We start from the raw sequence: 20,506 nt of genomic DNA, 5'->3' as shown, positions 1-20,506 counted from the left end.
CATTCATCAGTTTATTGTCTTGCACATCAAAAGTTATCAAAAACTAATTACAGAGAATGGGAAGTAAAGGGAAATACTTCTGTACACAAATAAAAATCACTGACACTGCAGAATCCAGCTACGGAAAGACTCCTGAAAATAAAAACGCTCACACGAAGAAAGAAAAGATGAGTGATTCTGTATTTTGCGTTTGCCTCAACATGGCAGACTTCAAACGGATATCAATTTAAATCACTAACACCAATACAACATCAATAGATGACGCTGGACATTATTTCCTTTCATTTAAACCAGAACTCCACTGTTCCATTTGAATTGCTGGTGACTTTAGTTTGAATTAAACACGAAAAGATGAATAGACGAGGTAAATGTCCAGATTTTCCCAATGGATGGTAATTACACTGACACACTTACTAGAATGACAAAATATTTCCATGCTTTTTATTCAGCAGACAATCAATGAATCAATTTTTCACCTCAAATATTTTCTGAATTGCCCTTGTTAACAATGAAACGTGTCTGTATGCATTATAATGATAAATAAACTCAATTAAAAAGGAGAAAATAGGCTTTGGAATCTAAAAATAACTATGTGTTATGCTTTATCCATTTCAGCAATCCAGAAAAACAAAACTATCCCACAAATGTCATGTATAACACATTATTTACCTTGAAAAACAATCCACAGCAATCCAAAAAAATAAAATAAATCAGCAGCAATTCAAAACCCTAGGGCTCACAATCAAGCAAGACAGAAAAAGTAAAGGAAAAAAGGGGGTTGAGTAAATCACAGCAAAACTCTAAACTAATTCTGAACTCAAGTTGGCTGGATAAAATAAGACTTGGATTTGAAATGTAATAAACTGGAACAGCAGGAAGTGACAGACTGTGAATACAGAGATAAAAAAAGACAAGCTGTTTCCTCAACGCTTCATTACTTTAAATAAAGGAAACCAAACTGTTTGCTTGGAAAATAAAACAAAAAAAAACCTTTATTTGACTGCTCTCTGATAACAGAATGCCTTTTCATTGCAGTTCTCCTGCTTTTCAGCATACGCAATAATGAAATTTGAAAGCCAGCAAAGATATCTATATAATCAGCATCGCCTCAAACACAGAAACCTGGCAAAAGTGCAAAGTTGAAAGAAAAATGGGTCAGCATGTACTAAAGAAACAGCAAATTCCACTCATTTCTTTCCAACAGCTCCATCACACTAGAAAGGATGAAGTTAAATCCTTTGCGTCTTAGTATTGTACTTAATGCTCCGAATCTCATATCAGACCAGGATGCAGAGGATATAGTTTGACCTGTATATAAAAAAGTTCCTGTGTAAAGTCCTAACAGTTAAAGGTGTGTTTGACTAAAGGCTGTGTATGAACAGGTGGCAGTTATAGCCCAATGTCTTGTTTGAGGTAGAGTCATCACAAGCAAAATGAATGTACTGCCTTTATATCCAGATCAACAGCATTGCTGAGCTGTTAAGCAAGCTGGCGATGTTTCATGTTTATTTTGACTGACTGGCAGACGAACAGATACAAAAAAACAGCAATCTGAGAGAAAATATAGTGAAAATCTGCCTTAATATTCACTAGAGAAATCTTGTTTTAGAAAATCTTTGCTACCATTGATTTTAACTCTTGGTTTTCAAGTAATGAAGAAAGAAATCCAGCCCAATATGAACACACATGTAAATGTCACTGTGGAAGAAATGCTAAATGAGCCAAATGACAAATAAAAAGCTACTTTTACTTCAAAGTTGAGGCAAAAATGACCAGGAAATGAATAAGTAACCAATATATTTTAAGAAATATGTCTTTTCTTTGCTATAAGATTGAATTGATTATGAATGTTAGCGTGTAAAGAAGCAAATTAAAGGTGAGGAAAGGTTAGGTGCAAATATATGGTAAAGTAAAAAACTGACTGTTGTTTATTATTTAGTGACCATAAGTAAACTAAACTCTTTAAGGGTCAGTTCACAAAAAAAAAATCACTGATAAACTATGATTTTTTCGACTATATGACTTTTGTTCTGTGGAACATTACGACATTTTGATTAATGTTGCTAAAATAGCAGTTCTGATCTACTGATTTCCAATAAATTGTCAAAAAAACAACTTCTCAAAACATCCGCTTTATGTTCCACAGAAATAAAGAAAGTTACTTAAGTTTGGTGAAATTATAAGAGTAAGTAAATGATTTATTAACATGAGATGAGGCTGCAGTTTTAATAAGTCACCATTACTTCAGATTCCTTTGATCAGCGATGTCTTGACTATAGATTTCAGGATCTTCAGAGACTTCATATTTGTACACATGGTCAGCACTGATGGTGGAATGTCTGATTTGGTCCCTTGTGTTATTATTGAAGACACAAACAACACAGTCAGCATGAAAAAGAAAGATGTGAAAACTTTGTAAGACGTGTGTGTAAATTTGCTGGTTTAGAAGAAGTTGAAGGTATAGTTCACTCAAAAATGAAACTGGCTTTTAACTTACTCAAGCTTATAGGCCAAACAAGATGTTGATAGATTTTATTTTTCTCTTAAAGAGTTTTAGCTGAAACTGTGCTCTTTGGTGAGTCAGAAAATGCAAGTCAAGAGCACTTAAGCAATCAAAAGCACAATACCCAACCATAAATAAATGAATACCCAAATTAATACAAAACTAAATGAATACCGATGGCTTCTGATGATACATTAAGGTCTAATAAAGAGAAATGATTGATCTGTCCAAGAAATAATGTACAACATATATTATAACCTTTAAAACACAGCTTCTGCAAACAGTCTTGAGTGCAATCACGAAAGTCTGGAGCTTCTGGTTACACGATTGATTCACTTCACAAGACCTCAATGTACCGCCAAAAGTCACAACTATTAATTTCTATTAATTATTACTTCTCAAAAATGAATAGTTTAATATTTAATACATTCAATTATTTATTTTGGACCCTTAAAGTGCTAGAAAAATCACTTAAGCTAAAAATCTTTACTGTTATATTAAAGAAAAGAAAAATTCATCTACATAATGAGAGTGAAAAGCCAATTTCCATTTTTGACTGGCCAATCCCATTAAAGGGATAGTTCACCCAAAAATAAAAACTTCTCATCATTTGATCACCTTCAAGTGGTTCTAAATTTGAATTCTGTTCTTCTGTTGAACATAAAAACAAAACAATCTGAAGAATGTTGGAAACTGGTAGCCGTTGACTTCCAGAGTAGGAAAAACAAATACTATGGATGTCAATGGCTGTCCAACATTCTCAACTAAGAAAAAACTCAAAAGGTTTGGAACAACTGGAGGATGAGTAAAGAACTACAGAATTTATTTTTGCGTGAACCATTCCTTTAAAGCAGGGGTGTCAAACTTTGTCAGCCCAGCAGTTTAGTTCCAACCCAACTCTAACACACTTACCTGTAGGTTTCAAACAAGCCTGAAGAACTCAATTAGTTTGACCATGTGTGTTTAATTAGCGTTGGTACTAAACTGTGCAGAGCTGCGGCCCTCCAGGAACTGAGTTTGACACCTGTGCTTTAAAGAGATCCCAAATGTTTCTATGATTGTTGTCCTATTGCTTAGCCTACAAAGTAAATCGGAGTCTTTCGCACCCGAGTCTCACGCACACACCCAAAAACGAAACGAAAGAGGACACGTAAGCTCACGGAGCATATCTGACGAAGAGTCTGACTACAAAGAAGATTAATTCACAGTGATATCATCTATAGCCAGGGGAGAGATCCTGACGAGTGATGCTAATCATTCAATAACAGTGCAAAACAAACACGCTTCTTCTCCTTCTCACTCAGTCAGAAAAAAAAGAAGAATTAAAAGCATCATCTCGGTAGACATTCAAACCAACACTGCAAACTTCTACTCGGATCAAGGTGCGAGGAACACAAAGAACAGACAGACGGAGGAAAGCATCCACAAAACGTCGCTCACTGTGGCTTCCCCAGAAAGTTGGACAGGAAGCTGGATCCCTGGGTTCGGTTTTGACCGCCTTGACCTCCTCCAAATGGATCCAACTGGTTGAGCTCGGACTGATCCAGCATCTCAAAGTCTTCTCCGTCATAGTCCAGGTCTGTGTCCAGCTCAGAGCTCGACTGCTTTCTGAATCCTCTCGGAGCGGCTCCAACGCGGGGGGCGCTTTCTCTCCGAGGACCTTGCGGTGGACGGGGCTGCATGGCTCCTGCAATGGCTGCCTGGATCATGTTGCTGGCGATGACCCCTGCCAGGTTGCTAGTGAGGTCAGAGGTAGTATTTAGGGAACCGAGGGAGAGTTCGAGGTCTTCCTGGTCCGAGTCCATCTCAGTGTTCAGGTCCAGCAGGGCAGAGGTAGAGCCACGGTGGCCGGACGGCGCAGCTGAGTTAAGACTGGGCAGCCCTATGCTGGCGTCATCATCGTCCTCCATCAGTGTGGCGTCCGGGTTGATGGAGGGGAAGTCTGGGAGCCCACAGGCAAATGATTCCTCTGGATCGCTGTGTCTATCTAGATCTATATGTTGAATAAATAGTGATAATTATTATAAATTGAACAAATAGTGGTTATCATAAGATATGCTGGTCGGTGGTCAGTAATGTGACACTGCTTTTTGGCCTATTAATTAGTTCAAAATAAACCCTGGTTTTAAGAGTTTGGGCACAAGTAGAATTTTTAAAATGTTTTTTTTTTATGCTTTTATATAATAAAAAATATAAATATCAACAATGTAAAATTAAAGTAATATAGTGAAAACATATGCTGGAATAGTTGGCGGTTCATTCCACTGTGGCGAGCCCTGATAAATGAGGAACCAAGCCGAAGAAAAATGAATGCATGAATTTTGTGAAATGTAATATTCCAATTTAAAATAACAGTTTTCTATTAGAAAATAGTCTTACTTTTTTCAAGAATTATCAAAGATAAGCATTTATATTTAAGGAGGAACGAAAATATCTGTCACTTTTGGTCTTATTCTTGCTATTTATTAATAATTTCTTTAAAATTATTTGGTTAGCATGTTTTTAAATTTATGAATGAACTCATTTGAATTAATTTAGCTCTTCAACTGCCATTTATGAACTAATTTCTAAATTATTATTATTATTATTATTATTATTATTATTATTATTATTATATGTCTTTTAAAAAGTATATTAACCCAACATAAAATGCACAAACCATTTTTGTTACAACTCGACATTTTAAAACAGAATATGTCATTCTTTTCTTCATTATATAAGAATGTAGAGTCCTACAATACAAGCATTTTACACTTGCGATTAATGACCTGTTTCAACTGAGTGGTACGGTACGGTATGATCGGGGTCACCTTTATCACGCTTGCGTTTTCACTGCCAAAAGGGTACCAATGGTGGGCGTGGTGTACGACAGAAAGTTTCAGTCGACGTCATTCTCGCTCGAGGAAATGTCAAGGAAATATAATGCTTTATACACAAACACTCATGTATAAATGTTCATTACTAACCTTTCTATGAAAATGTTTTGATTTTAACTGCAGATCAATGATAGCCTACTCTATCGTCTGCAATTATATAAAATAAATAAATAAATGCAACATATATGAACCCATACAGACCCTTACAGTCTCCAATATGTTACCAATTACAGAAAAACTACACACAGTATACATTTAGTTCTCATTTGGGTTGAAAAACACCACGCAACATTTAGCTCACAGTCAGTGAACACCTCTCATCTGTGTCTTTAATCTTCACCAGCACATGTAACCCCTGTTAGAAAGTCATTCTGACATTCCGAGTACATAATAGTCCAAAAGATGATGATAATAATTAAACTTGACAGTTTGTTCATGGTTTAGGTTGCTGAAACAATCATTTGCTCCTTTTTTTCAGCTTCTTCTTTGTTTTTTTGTGCTTCACTCTCTCATTTGTCTGTTTTTTGAAAGGATCGGATGTCAGAAGCACTTTAATAATCACGAGCACGTTATTATCATCAGCTCAAAAAGTTCGTTATTTCAAATATAGACGCGCAGTGAGCGCACGTGAGCTCTCTGGAGAAAGCGAAACCGCTCACACTTTTAGACAGCCTCGTAAAACAACAACAGCACATGGCAAATTTTGTTCTTCTTGGCTTTATGGCTGTTCATCAAGACAACGGCAAGGTTTATTTGAGCTTGGGTCGACCATGACTTGTCATTATATGTATATATTTTTACGGTGTAATGTCTCGGCTGTGTATTTAAAAATGGCAGTTCCTTTGTTTTCATTCTCCTGCTTGTGGATGCACTAGTAATGCTTCTCTGTAAACCAATTGCGTTCAGCTGTGCGTTTAGCTCCACCTTTTGGTACCCTTTTGTCATGCTAGGTACTCTTTAGAAAGGGTACCCAAAAAGTGGTACAGTACGGTTCGCCTTTTGGTACCATTTGACAGTGGAAACGGCAATAAAAACGTACCGGTCCATACCGTAGCATACCAATCAGTGAAAACGGCCATCAAAAGACTTAATGTGTCTTACCCTCTGAGCCTTCGGTGAGGGGGGTTTGACCCCTGGAGAGATTAAAGGTGCCGTTATCCATGTATGAAACCTCTGCATCGGAGTGCTCAGAGTCAGTCAGTGCTAGTTCCTTAGCCACCACGGCTTCATCAAACTATAGGTGCAAAACATTCAAGTGAGTTCATTAAAGTGAAAGTGCAAGTGAGTTAAAAGAGAGTTGCTTTTTACTACATGATCAAGCAACTGTTGTAAATCCACGTTATATTTAACATCTGTTTCTGGACTCACCGTTGGGCAGAATGCTGCCAGTTCCTCTTCACTGTCACTAACATCATCCGAATTCCCGCTCCTGATGGGCTTACGAAGAACTACAAACACAGAGGGGTCAACATTAGTTTTGAACAGTTTTGATTAGATGCAGTAGTTCTGCAAGTAGTTTCTTCATTCTAATATAAGACAACATTAAACAGAGCTGCTAACTTCTGGATAAACTGACAATGACATTATTATTTTTTTTTCAAATAGAGATTATAATTCTTATGATTCTTCCATGATTCTGAATGGAAGTTTTTAATAAAGTCTAACTGGTGTAGGTTTTTTTAATTAAATGAAGTTGATTACTTTTTAAAATATGAATGAATGATTCAATGACACACTCATGCATAAATTATTCAATGGCAAATGCCTTTTTAACAATTGTCTTTTGGCGATAATCTGAATTACATAGTTTTTTCTTGAAGTCTATAATGCACATTTGTAAATGATGCCACTATAATTTCTGTTAGTTTTATTCTTTTTCTCATTGCTTTATCTGTTATAAATACATTAAATTGAAAGGATTTGTGTTGGAGTTCGTGGTTGTAAGTGTTTTATTTTATGACAATGAAGGGCTGACAAAGTGTCACTGTCACCTCACAGCAAGAAGGTTGCTGGTTCGAGTCCTGGCTAGGTCAGTTGGCATTTATGTGTAGATTTTTTTGCATGTTCTTCCCGTGCTCGCATGGGTTTCCTCCGGGTGCTCCGGTTTCTCCCAAAGTCTAAAGACATGCGGTATAGGTGAATTGAATAAACTAAAATTGGCCGTAGTGTATGTGTGTGAATGAGTGTGTATGGCTGTTTCCCAGTACTGGGTTGCAGCTGGAAGGGCATTCACAGTGTAAAACATATGCTGCATATAGACTGATTTATACTTCTGTGTAGAGTGATCAGCGTGACCCATGGCGCCTGCCTTGCGTGTCGTCATGCATTTATACTTCTGAGCGCTGTTTGTGTTGCTCTGCAATAACACTTCCGAAACGCTAGCTGGCAGTAGGCTTTTATGTTTCTCTGTGTCAAGTTTCTTTGTGGGTGTTTTGTTTTTTCTAATCGCTACCTTAATGTACAAGTAGCTAAAACTCATTCAGAGAACCAGTGGACGTGCAACAACTTTAATCATAAGGTAAACACAAAACAAAAGTTTCCATCTGGAGATCCTTCACGGGACTCGAAACTTGTTAACACTCGCTCCATCAGGCTTGCGGGCTCTCAGCACCGTCTATGCTAATCACACGTCGTTGCGATGTGTAGTTATATTTTTTGAGAGGTGCGCATCAGCATCGGCGGCAGCCAGGGCGATGGCTATGCGACCACTCTAAGGCTGCGCCGGAGCATACGCGTGCACTTGATGCAGAAGTATAAATCAGCCTTTAGTTGCTGGTTCATTCTGCTGTTGTGACCCCTGATGAATAAAGGGACTAAGCCGAAGGAAAATGAATGAATGAATAAAAGAAAGCAACTTACTTTCACAATGCCAAATAAGGTGGAAACAGTGTACCTAATTTAATCCCATGTTATTATGAAAAATTCCTCATCATTTACTAACTCTCAAGTGGTTCTAAACTTTTATGAGTTTGTTTCTTCTGTTGCACACAAAACAAGATATTCGTGAGAATGTATATAAAAAAAAAAAAAAAAAAGCACCAATTGATATTAATAGCAAGATAAAATATTCAATAGAAATTGTTTGCTGTATTTGTTTTCCAAACATTCTTTATAACATCTCTCTTTGTGGTCAACAGAAAAAAGAAACTCAAACAGGTTAAGAACAAGGGAAGGATGAGTAAATGATGATATAATTTAAATTCATTAATTTTAGAATTTCGTCAGAATTTAATCATTATAATACTTAGTTTCATTTTGTAAAAAACCTGTCCTTAGCTATGGCCTTCAATCACAGGATATTTATTTACTGTCTGTTCCAAAAGTGCAGACAGATGGGGAAAAAGGCTTTTGAATAAGCAGCAACTTTAGCATAGAATAATTTACAAACAAATTTGCAGTTTAAAGAACTGATTTCACTGCTTTATTAAAAAAAAACAAAAAAACGTATAAATGATTTAGAAATTGAAACACAGGCTTGTAGATGTTTTAAACAGTCTGTTTGTCAATGTGTGATTCATGTTAATTGTTTTTTGTTTGTTAGACCTAAGTGACATGTAAACTGCCTAATCTTGGAGATTTTCAATCTCAATGTGTCTTTCCTGGTCAAATAAAGGCTATAATAATAATAATAATAATAATAATAATAATAATAATAATAATAATTCTTAAACTACAACTCCAAAAAATAAAAGACTGAAATATTCAGGTTATTTTTTTTTATCTTTTATGGATTTATGTATAGACACAATATACTCACATTGGTTGTCTAGAGGCTTTGACATCATGTATCCTTTGGCACTGAAGTCCAGCCACTGCAGGGCTGGCTCCAGCTTCACACACACATGCTGCCACAGCCGATAATACAACGCCAGTGGGCACAGCAACACACCCAGCACTGAATAATAAATCAGAAAAATATTTAGCATTATTTAAGGCACTGGAGATAATGAGCCAGCCCAGAAGGATTTCTGCTACTCACAAGCCGCATATGAAAGCACAAGTCCAGGGATGTAGCGCCCCACCATGGCCACTAAAGTGAACAGGCCACAAACCAGCACACAAAACTGCAAAACAAGTTTCAGGATTTTTGCATGAAATAAAAATGTATCAAATGTTTTGAATAAAAACAAAAGTTTTTGCATCTTATAAACAATGACTGCATCTGAAAGCTCTAAACAAGGAAGTTTGCATGTTGCTTCCTTTTTAAATGGGTCATTTCCTTTCCATAATATTCCTCAAACTAATAACTATATTCTGCACATGAATATTTGATCTATAATAACACTATGCAAATGTAACAACGTTGACTTTTCCAGTGTAAAATTAGTGTACCAGTGTATTTGGGAGTAATCTCACCTTCCCTGGATTGTGCCGTTTGAACTGCACAACATTTGTTGCACAGGAAGACCCTGTAACCCAAATTTCAGCCAGGTGGTGGCATAATTCAGGTACACTTAAAGTCCCAGGCTGCACCAGACCCCAGCTGTGAGCCAATAAGAATAGAACAAAGATAACAATTAAACCATTTTGTCCTTTAAACTGACTGTAAGAACAAATACAAATCACACGTTACCTTTCATTCTCACTCTCATCTGTTTTTTTAACTGTAAAAGACAAAAACCAAACAATGTCAGGCACATTTGTGAAAGTTAACTGCAGCAAGCTTTCTAACATTAGTTTAAAATGCACCATTATGCATATTAAAAGCCCTTATTTTAAATCAAAGGTTAAAAATAAAACTCATATGACTTTTTAGTAATGTACAATGCAGCATGCAACAGTGTCTATTTTATCAAAGTATTCAAGAGAATATATATTTAAAACAGCACATTACAGAGACAAGAACAACTAAAATAAAACATTTACTGGTGCAAGGCTGCACTTTTGGATTTCAGCTTCCAGTGCACCATCAGAGAGAGTTTTGATATTTGTGGTCACGCACGCACGCACGCGCACACGCACGCGCACACACACACACACATACAAAAGAAGCTGTTTCACAAGGGAAGCGTCAAATGGTGAATCGCCGTTCATCTGCTGTTTATTTTCAAAGTAGAAGTGTTTCTGCAATTGAGCACAATGCTTGCATCATGGTTTCAGCGCATCACCACCATACATGCCACTGTCTGTACTCCACAGCGCCATCACAAGCCCCTGCTAACAACTGACCAATTGAGAGACCTCTCGATCTGTCTTAGGCCCCGTTTACATTCATACGTTTTCGTATTAAAATGCATAAATTCTGCTACGGTTATGCCTTCCATCCACACTACCCTGGAGTTTTCGAGCGCTGAAAACGGTGCATTTTGGAAATGCTGAAGACCGATTTCATTTTAAAACGCTGCTGCTCCCTGTCAGTGTGGATGTCAGAAAATGGAGACATCTGAAAACGGAGGCTTTGATTGGGGCTTTCACAATATTAAGTACACACAGTTCAGTCTTGCATTCTTTCCTTGGCTACGCTGTTTCACTTTCTTAAGAATAAAATGAAAACATGATATAAGGAACAATGTACAATAAGTTTATACATTGTAGGAAATAAAGGCAAGCAATCAGTCAAATGTGTGGAATCAGTGTACGTGGTTACATTTATTAATATATGAACTTATCTTTGCACTCAGCCAAGGCACGTTACCTGAAAACAAGTAATAGACTAAAAGACCAAAGAGTCGTTAGATACAGAAACGCTAGATAAAACGCCAGTTTGGAAGTGAATCGTTTTCATTCTAAAACGCCGTTTTAAAACTAAAATGTTTTAGTGTAAATGGGCCTTAAAAAACTGGGAGAGTAAGAGTGATTCTTAGCTTTAAGATATTCAATATCTTTAGTTTAATAGCAGGAGTAAAGTCCATGAATTCTCAGAACTAAAAACTAAAATGGCTTTTTGAGAAGCTTGTTAATTATGGGACATGTTCTCTCTAAACTGATGGCCCACCATTGTAATTGGTCTACCTTTTATAGAGTATTTCAAAACAAAACATTCATCACCATATTTCCTCAGCACGTTGAAACACACTGACACATAGGAGCTGTGTGATTTGGGGAAAATATCTAATTGCAATTTTTTTGACAGATTGCGATTTGATTTATGATTTAATTTTGTAGTCAAGCTTCAGCCCAATAATCTGTAAGCCGTGGCAACAATTCTGGAACAGCTCTTAAAAAATACCTGCTTTTGTTTAGCGTCTATGACAAAATATTCCCATATACAAATGCTGTTTTTTTTATATTAATTTGTCTAATAATGCATCTGAAGCAGCGGACGCCATTATCCCACTTGTCAGCGCTTTTCTGTTTGTTTTCTTTTTTATATTGTGGGCATAGTTCGATTGCGCAATTCTAATTGGGCAGAACTAAAATTGTGATCACTTAATTGGCTAGTAAAGATGTCACACACAGCCGGTGATCTGTCGATTTGTCCTACCTTATCAGATTGCCCTATCTTCCATTCAAAAAGTAGGTAGCACATTTTGATGATGCAATTTGCTACCCATCAGATTTTGCTAGCTGTAGTAAATTTTAATGGGCGACGCAGTGGCGCAGTAGGTAGTGCTGCCGCCTCACAGCAAGGAGGTCGCTGGTTCGTCAGTTGGCGTTTCTGTGTGGAGCTTGCATGTTCTCCCTGCGTTCGCGTGGGTTTCCTCCGGGTGCTCCGGTTTCTCGGTGTTCATGTATGTTTCCCAGAGATGGGTTGCAGCTGGAAGGACGTCGCTGCATAGAGCATACTCTGGATAAGTTGGCGGTTCATTCTGTTGTGGCTTCCCCAGATTAATAAAGAGACTAAACCGAAAAGAAAATGAATTAATGTAAATTTTTATGTAGATTAGTGTGATATGAAGCTGTAATATCGCCCTAACCTATCTAATCCCTAACCCCAACCTCAGAACCATTCAAATTCAATGTTGGTAGCATAATCTGACGGGTAGGATAAATGTAAGAATACCTGTTGTCATGCATTTGCTCTGCACAGGGGAAATGAAATAATACACACATATTTCATATTGCAGCCCCTTGTGATTAAATAATCACAGCGTTTCAAATTGCGATTTGATTTCAATTAATCACACAGCCCTACTGATACGTACAGTAATGATGATGTCACTTATACAGTAGCAAACTCTTATTCTTATTTCTAAGGAAGTAGAAAACAGCTCAACTAAAGTGTTCAATTGTCAAAGCAGATGTTGCTTCTGAACAGCCAGTGAAGACTATATACTGCCATTATGCAAACTAATTATGTTTGTGCATGAAGCAAGACTGGAATTACTGATAAACGACGACAATTAGATAAGAATGTGTTGTTTCTTCTGAAAAAAATAGCTCCATTTATTGTACATGTGGCAGACCATACATTGCCATATAGTTATAGTTAAGTTTAAATAATAAATCAAGCTTAAAAGAGTCTCTTTAATTAGACTAGAATTTGGTGCTCGTTCTATTAAAGCTTCCCAAAGTGCAGAGCAAATGCTAATAAGCCTCTGCACATCGGCTACATGCAAAATATTGATTCAGGTCGATACTGTTCAGCGCATGGAACAGCACTGCTAGAAAATGTCACTTTCATAGGAGCTGTGCGAACGGGAAGAGAGAAAAGAAACTTGAGTGGGTCATAGCACAGGGAATGGAGAGGTTTTAATTACATCCACTTTAATTAATATTGAGACAGATGGGAGATAGATGAGACTGCAAGGTCTTGTGTACTTGGGTAGCAGTTGTAAACATGGATGACAATTTTTTACCTCTGATTTTGGGCCAGATCTTATTCCTCCAAGTGTCCACACAAACAGCCAGAGCCAGACTTGATGCCAGCAGAAAGAGCAACCTTAAAGAGCTCAGAGCAAAAAACCTGTGAAGAGAAGCATGCCTTTTATTAACACTGCAGTGTGAAGGAAACAATGATTTCAATGCAGACTCTGAAACACTAAATCTCTGACCTAAACCTTGTGATACGCCATGCATTCATCATGCAGAAAGCCTTGTACCACAGGTGTTTCCGGCCCCAGTGTCTTCCTGTGCAATCTCAGAGAAGGCATGTGCTGCACAAGCGGTTGTGATTTCACAGCATGGCTAATTAACTCTTTCTACACATTTTTACTACAAAATTCCATGACCTTTTATTGACTTTAAGGCAAATATTTAATTCAATTTATCCTTATTTCTATTGCGCTTTTACAATGTAGATTGTGTCAAAGCAGCTTAACATAGAAGTTCTATTAAATTAAAACTGTGTCAGTCCAGTTTTCAGAGTTGAAGTTCAGTTTAGTTCAGTGTGGTTTAATTTTCACTGCTGAAAGTCCAAACACTGAGGAGCAAATCCATCGATGCACTGCTCCACAAGTCCCAAACCAAGGAAGCCAGTGGCAAGGAATTAAAATACCATTAAAAACCAATTGACAACCTAATTCATGACCTAATATTTCATGTAATGTGCATACTTTAATCGGGGGTGGTCAAACTTTTTCTTTTGAAGGTCTAAAAACCAAACTTGATTGAGGCTAGTGGGCTGAAGGTAAATATTTGTCATAGGTAATTTCTTAATTTGTATATTAATGTTTAAAAATGACTAGAAAACATTGCCTTATATTAACTAATACAGTATTTTTTATTTACATTTTATAATAAAACTTATTACAGTAAAAACAATCTCATTTATAACAGAATTACACTAGTTTTTGCCTTCATTTGCTCACCGATGTCTTCTGCATAGTCCTTTATCCGTTGAGTGACAGTGTTTACATTTTAAAAAAAGATTTATTTACATTTAATTAAAACATTCCATTTCAGTTTGCTCTAAATAAAAAAGCAATAAAACAATCCAAAAGCTACCTCAAATTAAAAATAATGATCGCTGTGTTAAAGGCATTCGCCCCAACCCTCTCCATCGTTCTCATTATCCCCTAAGATGGGACAGTGGGCCAAATCAAAGGTTACAATGAGCCAACTTTGGCCCGCGGGCCCTACTTTAGGCATCTCTGCTTTAAATAATCCAAAAAAAAAAAAAAAATGCACATTCAACTTTATTACAGATTATTTACAGAATATTAGAACTAAAATACATAATGATTATGATGAAAATTAAACATTTATTTAGATAACACTTAATACTGATATAATAAATAATACGAAAGCATGATGTGACTGTCCACAGACGCAAAAGAGATTGCAAACACTAACCATAGTGACATTTACACAAAAATTATTAGAATAATAATTAAAGAAAATTATGGAAAACGAATGATAGACTTAAATGACCTGTAGAACTACATTATGGAAATGTTGCAGTTCCAGACCAAAATTCAAGCCCTTCAAAATATTCGAGCAATCCAAATATTCCCCAGTTTTGAGAGTGAAGCAGAAGAGCAGCTGCCTTTTTACACAAAGCAGAGTTTTTCCAGGACTGGAAATTGCCATCTGTTAAATTACTTGAGCAAAAGCGGAGCCAGTGTGGAGACAAGGCTAGACTACTGGTCTCTCAGTGTGAAACCAGACAGTGGATGTGGTGATGACTGGATCAAACAACAAACCACATTAGATGTCAAAGCCATTATAAATGGATATAAAATCCCTATATCAAATCATTGATACATATGGTATTGGTGAAATGGTCTGAAACTAAGGCCACTTCCAGAGGTTCAAAATAGATCCGATTGATAATATAACTGAATGTGCTTGAATACACACTTAAGGCCACCTAGTGTCTACCTAATGACAATTCTCAAAATGTAATGAAACTGCATCAGTGTTTCCTCTAGGATTTTTTCCAGCAGTGGCGGCAGGCCTTTTTTTTTACACACATCTACCAACTACCTGTGGCGTTATTTCAATGACAAATGTCGTGAGCGCAGTATTAGAAGTCGAGATTGCATTTATGTAATAGCCTACAGCATGCGGATCTCTTTGCTTGCATGCCGATTTATTCTGCTCGTGCACAAAACTTCTTGCACGCCCCCTCAAATATAAGCCGCTTCAAGAGCGCGCAGATCTTCTTCTGCCCTCTCAAATAAACGCTGCTGAGGTGCGATTTAGTGCGTTTATGTACAGAGTATGTCTCCCGCATTTATTAGATTTGCTAGGAATATTTCTGAATGCCTCCGGTATTAATGTGTCCTGAAGTAAAGTAAAATGGCTATACATCGTGTTTGCTGGACTCACGCATCACGCACTGTCAGTCAGCCAGTCAGTCTGTATGTAACCTTAAAGGGTTAAACAAATGACGCACAGCACTACTACTCTACTACTCTAGTACTCTAGTACTCTGTATCATTTTCTGTTGTCTCCTGGCATGTTCATATGTTAATTGCACATGCTTATCTGACTATATTAGCACATACAAACTGTTCACACCACTGTAGACCCTCTCTTCAAAAAAAATAAGCAATGTGGTCAAAAAAACAAAACAAAAAAAACAGGTTTGATCCAATTGACCGATCCAAATCCCAGATGTAAACAAGAGCTTTATGAATTTGGCAAGTTTCCCAAGCAACCTACCTTGCAGTATTCAAGTCTATATGAAAATCTGGGGTCGCCACAGCGGAATGAACCGCCAACTTATCCAGCATATGATCTATGCAGCGGATGCCCTTCCAGCTGCAACCCACTGCGCTACCGTGACACCTTACCTTGCAGTATAAAGCATATATTGCCATTTAATCATTCACCGAAATCAAACCGATGACCTTGGCATTGCTAGCATCATGCTTGTCCTGTTTTAGCAGCAGGACTATTAAGGGATTTTGCCTAGGCCTAATATATAAAAGGCCTAATATATAAAAGGGAAGTGAAGTAGCTTTTTTATTTAGTCTTTAGTACATCATTATAAATATATGTCTTTACAGTAAAAGAAATACCACAAGCGTGTTCCTCTTCTGCTCAGAGAGGCAAATAAAAGGAGATAATAAGATCTGGGGGAATATTTCTCTGATGGAGAGGGTGACTGCACTAAGTGAATGAAGACTGCATGCCTGAACAGTAAAGAAAAAGAGACTGTGGCATCCAGCCTGTACTAATACTGTCTTTCCCATACAGCTTTCCTTCCTAAAGGATTTCATCTAAGCTTCAGACGTACTGAACGGTCTTTATAGAATTTAATCGACATAAAATCTAATTTGCAACCCATTTTACTAATGTAACACCACATTTTTTCAAGAAAAGAGGAAAAATGTTGTGGGCAGTACATGTCAGGCTGGAGCCTTGATGCAAGTTTGCTTAAAAAAAAGCTTAAATGACTATTTGACCGTTGATTAACATTACGATTATTATTAACGGTGGAAAATAAAACCAGAACATGAATTTCATTAATAGGGTTAATTTGCATAAACAGACTGGTTTGTAGCACATCTAGTTAGAATATAATATAAATCAGGCTTTTTATTATCTGAAATGTGCTGCATCTTCATTCATTCATTTTCTTTTCGGCTTAGTCCCTTTATTAATCAGGGTCCACCACAGCGGAATGAACCACCAACTTATGCAGCGGATGCCTTTCCAGCTGCAACACATCACTGAGAAACACCCATACACACTCATTCACACACATACATTACGGTCAATTTAGCTTACTCAATTCACCTATAGCTCATGTCTTTGGACTTGTGGGGAAAAATGAAGCACCCGGAGGAAACCCACGCGAACATGGGGAGAACATGCAAACTCCGCACAGAAATGCCATCTGAACCAGCCAGGGCTTGAACCAGTGACCTTCTTGCTGTAAGGCAATTGTGCCACCATGCTGCATCTTATATAATTCAATTGATGTTATGTTAGGCGTAGGGCTGCACGATTCTGGCAAAAATGTGAATATTACCTTATAAATACAGTATGTGACACTTTTAACCCCATTTGATGGTGTCAATGTTGCTGTGAAGACTTGTGCAACTGCCTTGCTTCTCTCCTGACCTTGAAAATATAATTGGCTGAATGATAGAAAAGCTGAATTAAGATTGTGTGTAGGGTCAAATCGAGATTGTGATCTTTTTCGATTAACATGCAGCCCTAGTTAGGCGAGCAGATATGAACAAGGCACTGGTGTTAAATGGGAAAGACAGGAGTATTTTGTAGTGCTTTTCTTATACATTAACATTATATTGAAACCTGTTTAAATTTTCCAAAACAACTAAACAGAGTTATGGAATCAGAAAAATGTCAATCGGTAAACATATTTTATATTTTAAATGAGGAAAATAAACATGCGTTATGGATATGACCAAAGAAGTCTGCGAGTTTACAGTTTACAACATACTTTGTTGAAATTCTGAGAGTTAAACTACACAACTCAAAAGAAATAATGCTCCAGGATAAAAGTTGGCTCACTGTAGAACAAACATGATTGATTTTATTTTATTTGACATTTTTGATTTTATGAGAAAAAAAAAAACTTCGTTATGGATGTGACAGATGTAAAATTGGCACTTGTGTGCATTTGTAAGTTAAACATAATTGTTTGAGAATATTGTCAGAGACTTGAGTATTTTTACACACAAAAAACTTTAGGTCAAATTATTATTATTTTTTTTTATGGAGAGGTTGACATTTGCATGGAATTGCTCATACATCACAGAAGTAAACAGGTTTCTTTTTCATGTATATTGACCTTAGAAACACAAATGTCAAGTATGTACTGAAAGCACATGGCTTGCCATGGTAGGATGGCCAGTGAAAATAATCAAGGCATAAACAAGAGGCCATGAACACCAGGCCCATCCAACTGGTTTAGGAACTATTATACATCCTACTGATCTCTCTGTGTGGCAAATGCTCTTTGATGACTACATCAATAAACCACATGACCTGGCAAAAGATTTACACCCTATTTGAGTGGAAGGTTGAAATGTCATGAGACAATGGCAATACTTTATTTCGAAACAGAAAAGACTGCAATTAGAATACAATTCTTCCATTTAGGCACCTAGCTGATGCTTTTACCCACATTACTTACATTGACTGCACTGCATACTTAAAATTTGGAAGGAATGTTATCATGACAAAATAAAACAAAAATTAGCTTATCAAACACACCTCTATTAGTTTTAATTAATTGTACTCTTCATAACATTAACTAACTATATACAATGATTTGCATTCAATTATATCAATAAATACATATGTAATTGAATAAAACAAGTGTGCATTTCTGCACAATCTCTGTCATAGTGATCTACTGCCTACACAATGACTCACAGTAGGAGGTGGATTACAGGCAACATATAGAGTACACAAACAATGTACTCAGAAATGTCCTGCAAACATATCATAGCTTAACAAGCATTAGTAAAATCATTCAGGCATTGCATCTAACTCAAAGTTAAACCTAAGAGTTGAACTAGTATATTAAACCTAAACTCAAATAACAAACTGTTGCACGGACAGCATTATGTTTACAGTAGCACCACCACCAACACAGCCAGAGCTCTCAGTCTAAATATAGTCTCCTAACCTGACCATCTGTTTCTTATCTTAAATTAAAAGGAGCAAAAGTCTGGAACACCCAGACACGTATATGCATCCATCTAAAACCTGAAAGGCCTACGCATGGTCCTCAAAAGTCCATTAATAATGTAAACGCTTCGGCTGAATGCACTGGGTTGTAAACAGAGCCCGAGATCACGTTAAATAAATCCATGAAGATAAAGCTCATCCACTCACCAGAACGTGACGTTGGCGGCCGTGAACAGTAGGACGCTGTGAAAGGGTCTCTCCCATAACAAAACGGACTGCAAATAGGTGAGCAGGCGCTCGTGTGGCCCCAACCGCTCCAGCAGCGTTGTTTTGACCGTGCGGAGCTCCTCGGATGTCCCACCGGAGCACGAGCCACTCCGGAGGCCGCCGCTGGAGCGCAGCCTCCCCGCACAACCGCTCGCTTCAGTCGCTTCTTCTGCTCCACTCGCCATACTCAACGTGTTTCTTTAAAAAAAGTGTCAGTAGACAAACCAACAAAGTCTACAATAATGTAACGCTAAAAACAACCCTCGCGCTAAAGAAACGGTTTGGTTAGCGAGCTAGCCGATTAGCCTGAAGCCGCTCAGGGCAGAGCAGCAGTGGGCAGACCTCGTGCGTTCAAGAGGCTGCCGTTGTTGACACGGAGTGAATGAGAATTAAAACCCATTATTGGGCACGAAGGTGCTGAATTAATATGTTTAAGTGTCAACTTGGCTCGAATTTAACGTTGTCACCGTGCTGCTGTCATATCCAGTCGTTGTTTTGTCGCGGGAGCAACAGCGAAGACTGAATGGAGGACGGGCTTGATCTGGCCAATGGCAGCTCAGGATTATAGTCAGAGCTGCTGAACAACAACCAACACCTACCACTGAAGTGAAGGCTCTAGCTCTCTTATGCCTCACTTATAACGCTCACTACACTTACCATTCATAAAATACTCTCAGATTCACTCTTTCTGTGCTTTATTCTGTTAGTAAACTTGTTTATGAAAGACAGTTTGATGTTTGTTCTACTAATAAATAAAATAGATGTTATGTAGATGGATATTACTAGGGTGTATATGCTTTTAAATTGGGGATAGAAGAATTAGGAAAATATTTTATGTATTTTAAAAAGGAGTATATTAATATTTCTTATTTTAAAAAGTCAACATTCATTCTTCAGGAGAGATTTAATTTCAGTTGAAGTACAAAAGTATAATTATAAAAGTTTTAGGACAAATTTTTCATAGTACAGAATGCAGTTGACAATCAATGTCATTTATGAAACAGTAACTAAGAATAAGATCTAAAATACATATTTTAATTTAATAAAACTGCTTATACGTCTTATATTGCTACATGGATAGAGAAAAAGACACATATTGCCATTTTAAAGTCTCACAAATTTATAAAAAAAAAAAATTCTTTACCCTTTCCAAAATTTATAGCTATTTAAATATATAAATAAAAAATATATTAATCATATATCCCCATTGCAAGTATCTTAAGTAAAAAAAACAAAAAGTTTCCCGGAGAAATGTTAGAAAAAACCTGCATTTTAAACCTGACCAGAATTTTTATCCTTGCAAAATTCTGCGGAACTGACGCGCAGCTTTGATGTTGTTGAATATAAACGCATACATTTGTCTTGAATTACGTCCGTAGTGCCCTCCACGTTTATTATTTCTTTTATATATTTGCTGTTTTCTATA

At 37.0% G+C, this 20,506-nt stretch overlaps 1 protein-coding gene across 1 annotated transcript; it reads right to left on the bottom strand.

The window, feature by feature from the left end:
* Positions 1-1,981: 1,981 nt before the first annotated feature.
* On the bottom strand, positions 1,982-19,607 carry retreg3 (reticulophagy regulator family member 3). Its single transcript, XM_056453910.1, has 9 exons — positions 19,021-19,607; positions 13,119-13,225; positions 9,953-9,983; positions 9,736-9,862; positions 9,359-9,443; positions 9,137-9,274; positions 6,748-6,827; positions 6,481-6,613; positions 1,982-4,496 (listed from the first exon to the last, which is right to left on the bottom strand). The coding sequence occupies exons 1-9, from the start codon at positions 19,263-19,265 to the stop codon at positions 3,940-3,942; spliced, it is 1,503 nt and encodes a 500-aa protein (XP_056309885.1). The 5' UTR covers positions 19,266-19,607; the 3' UTR covers positions 1,982-3,939.
* Between the last annotated feature and the right edge of the window lie 899 nt (positions 19,608-20,506).

Source organism: Danio aesculapii, chromosome 3 (genome assembly GCF_903798145.1).
Source record: "Danio aesculapii chromosome 3, fDanAes4.1, whole genome shotgun sequence".
Lineage (NCBI taxonomy): Eukaryota > Metazoa > Chordata > Actinopteri > Cypriniformes > Danionidae > Danio > Danio aesculapii.
The sequence above is the reverse complement of the archived record's forward strand: the minus strand, read 5'-3'. Positions and strand labels throughout refer to the sequence as shown.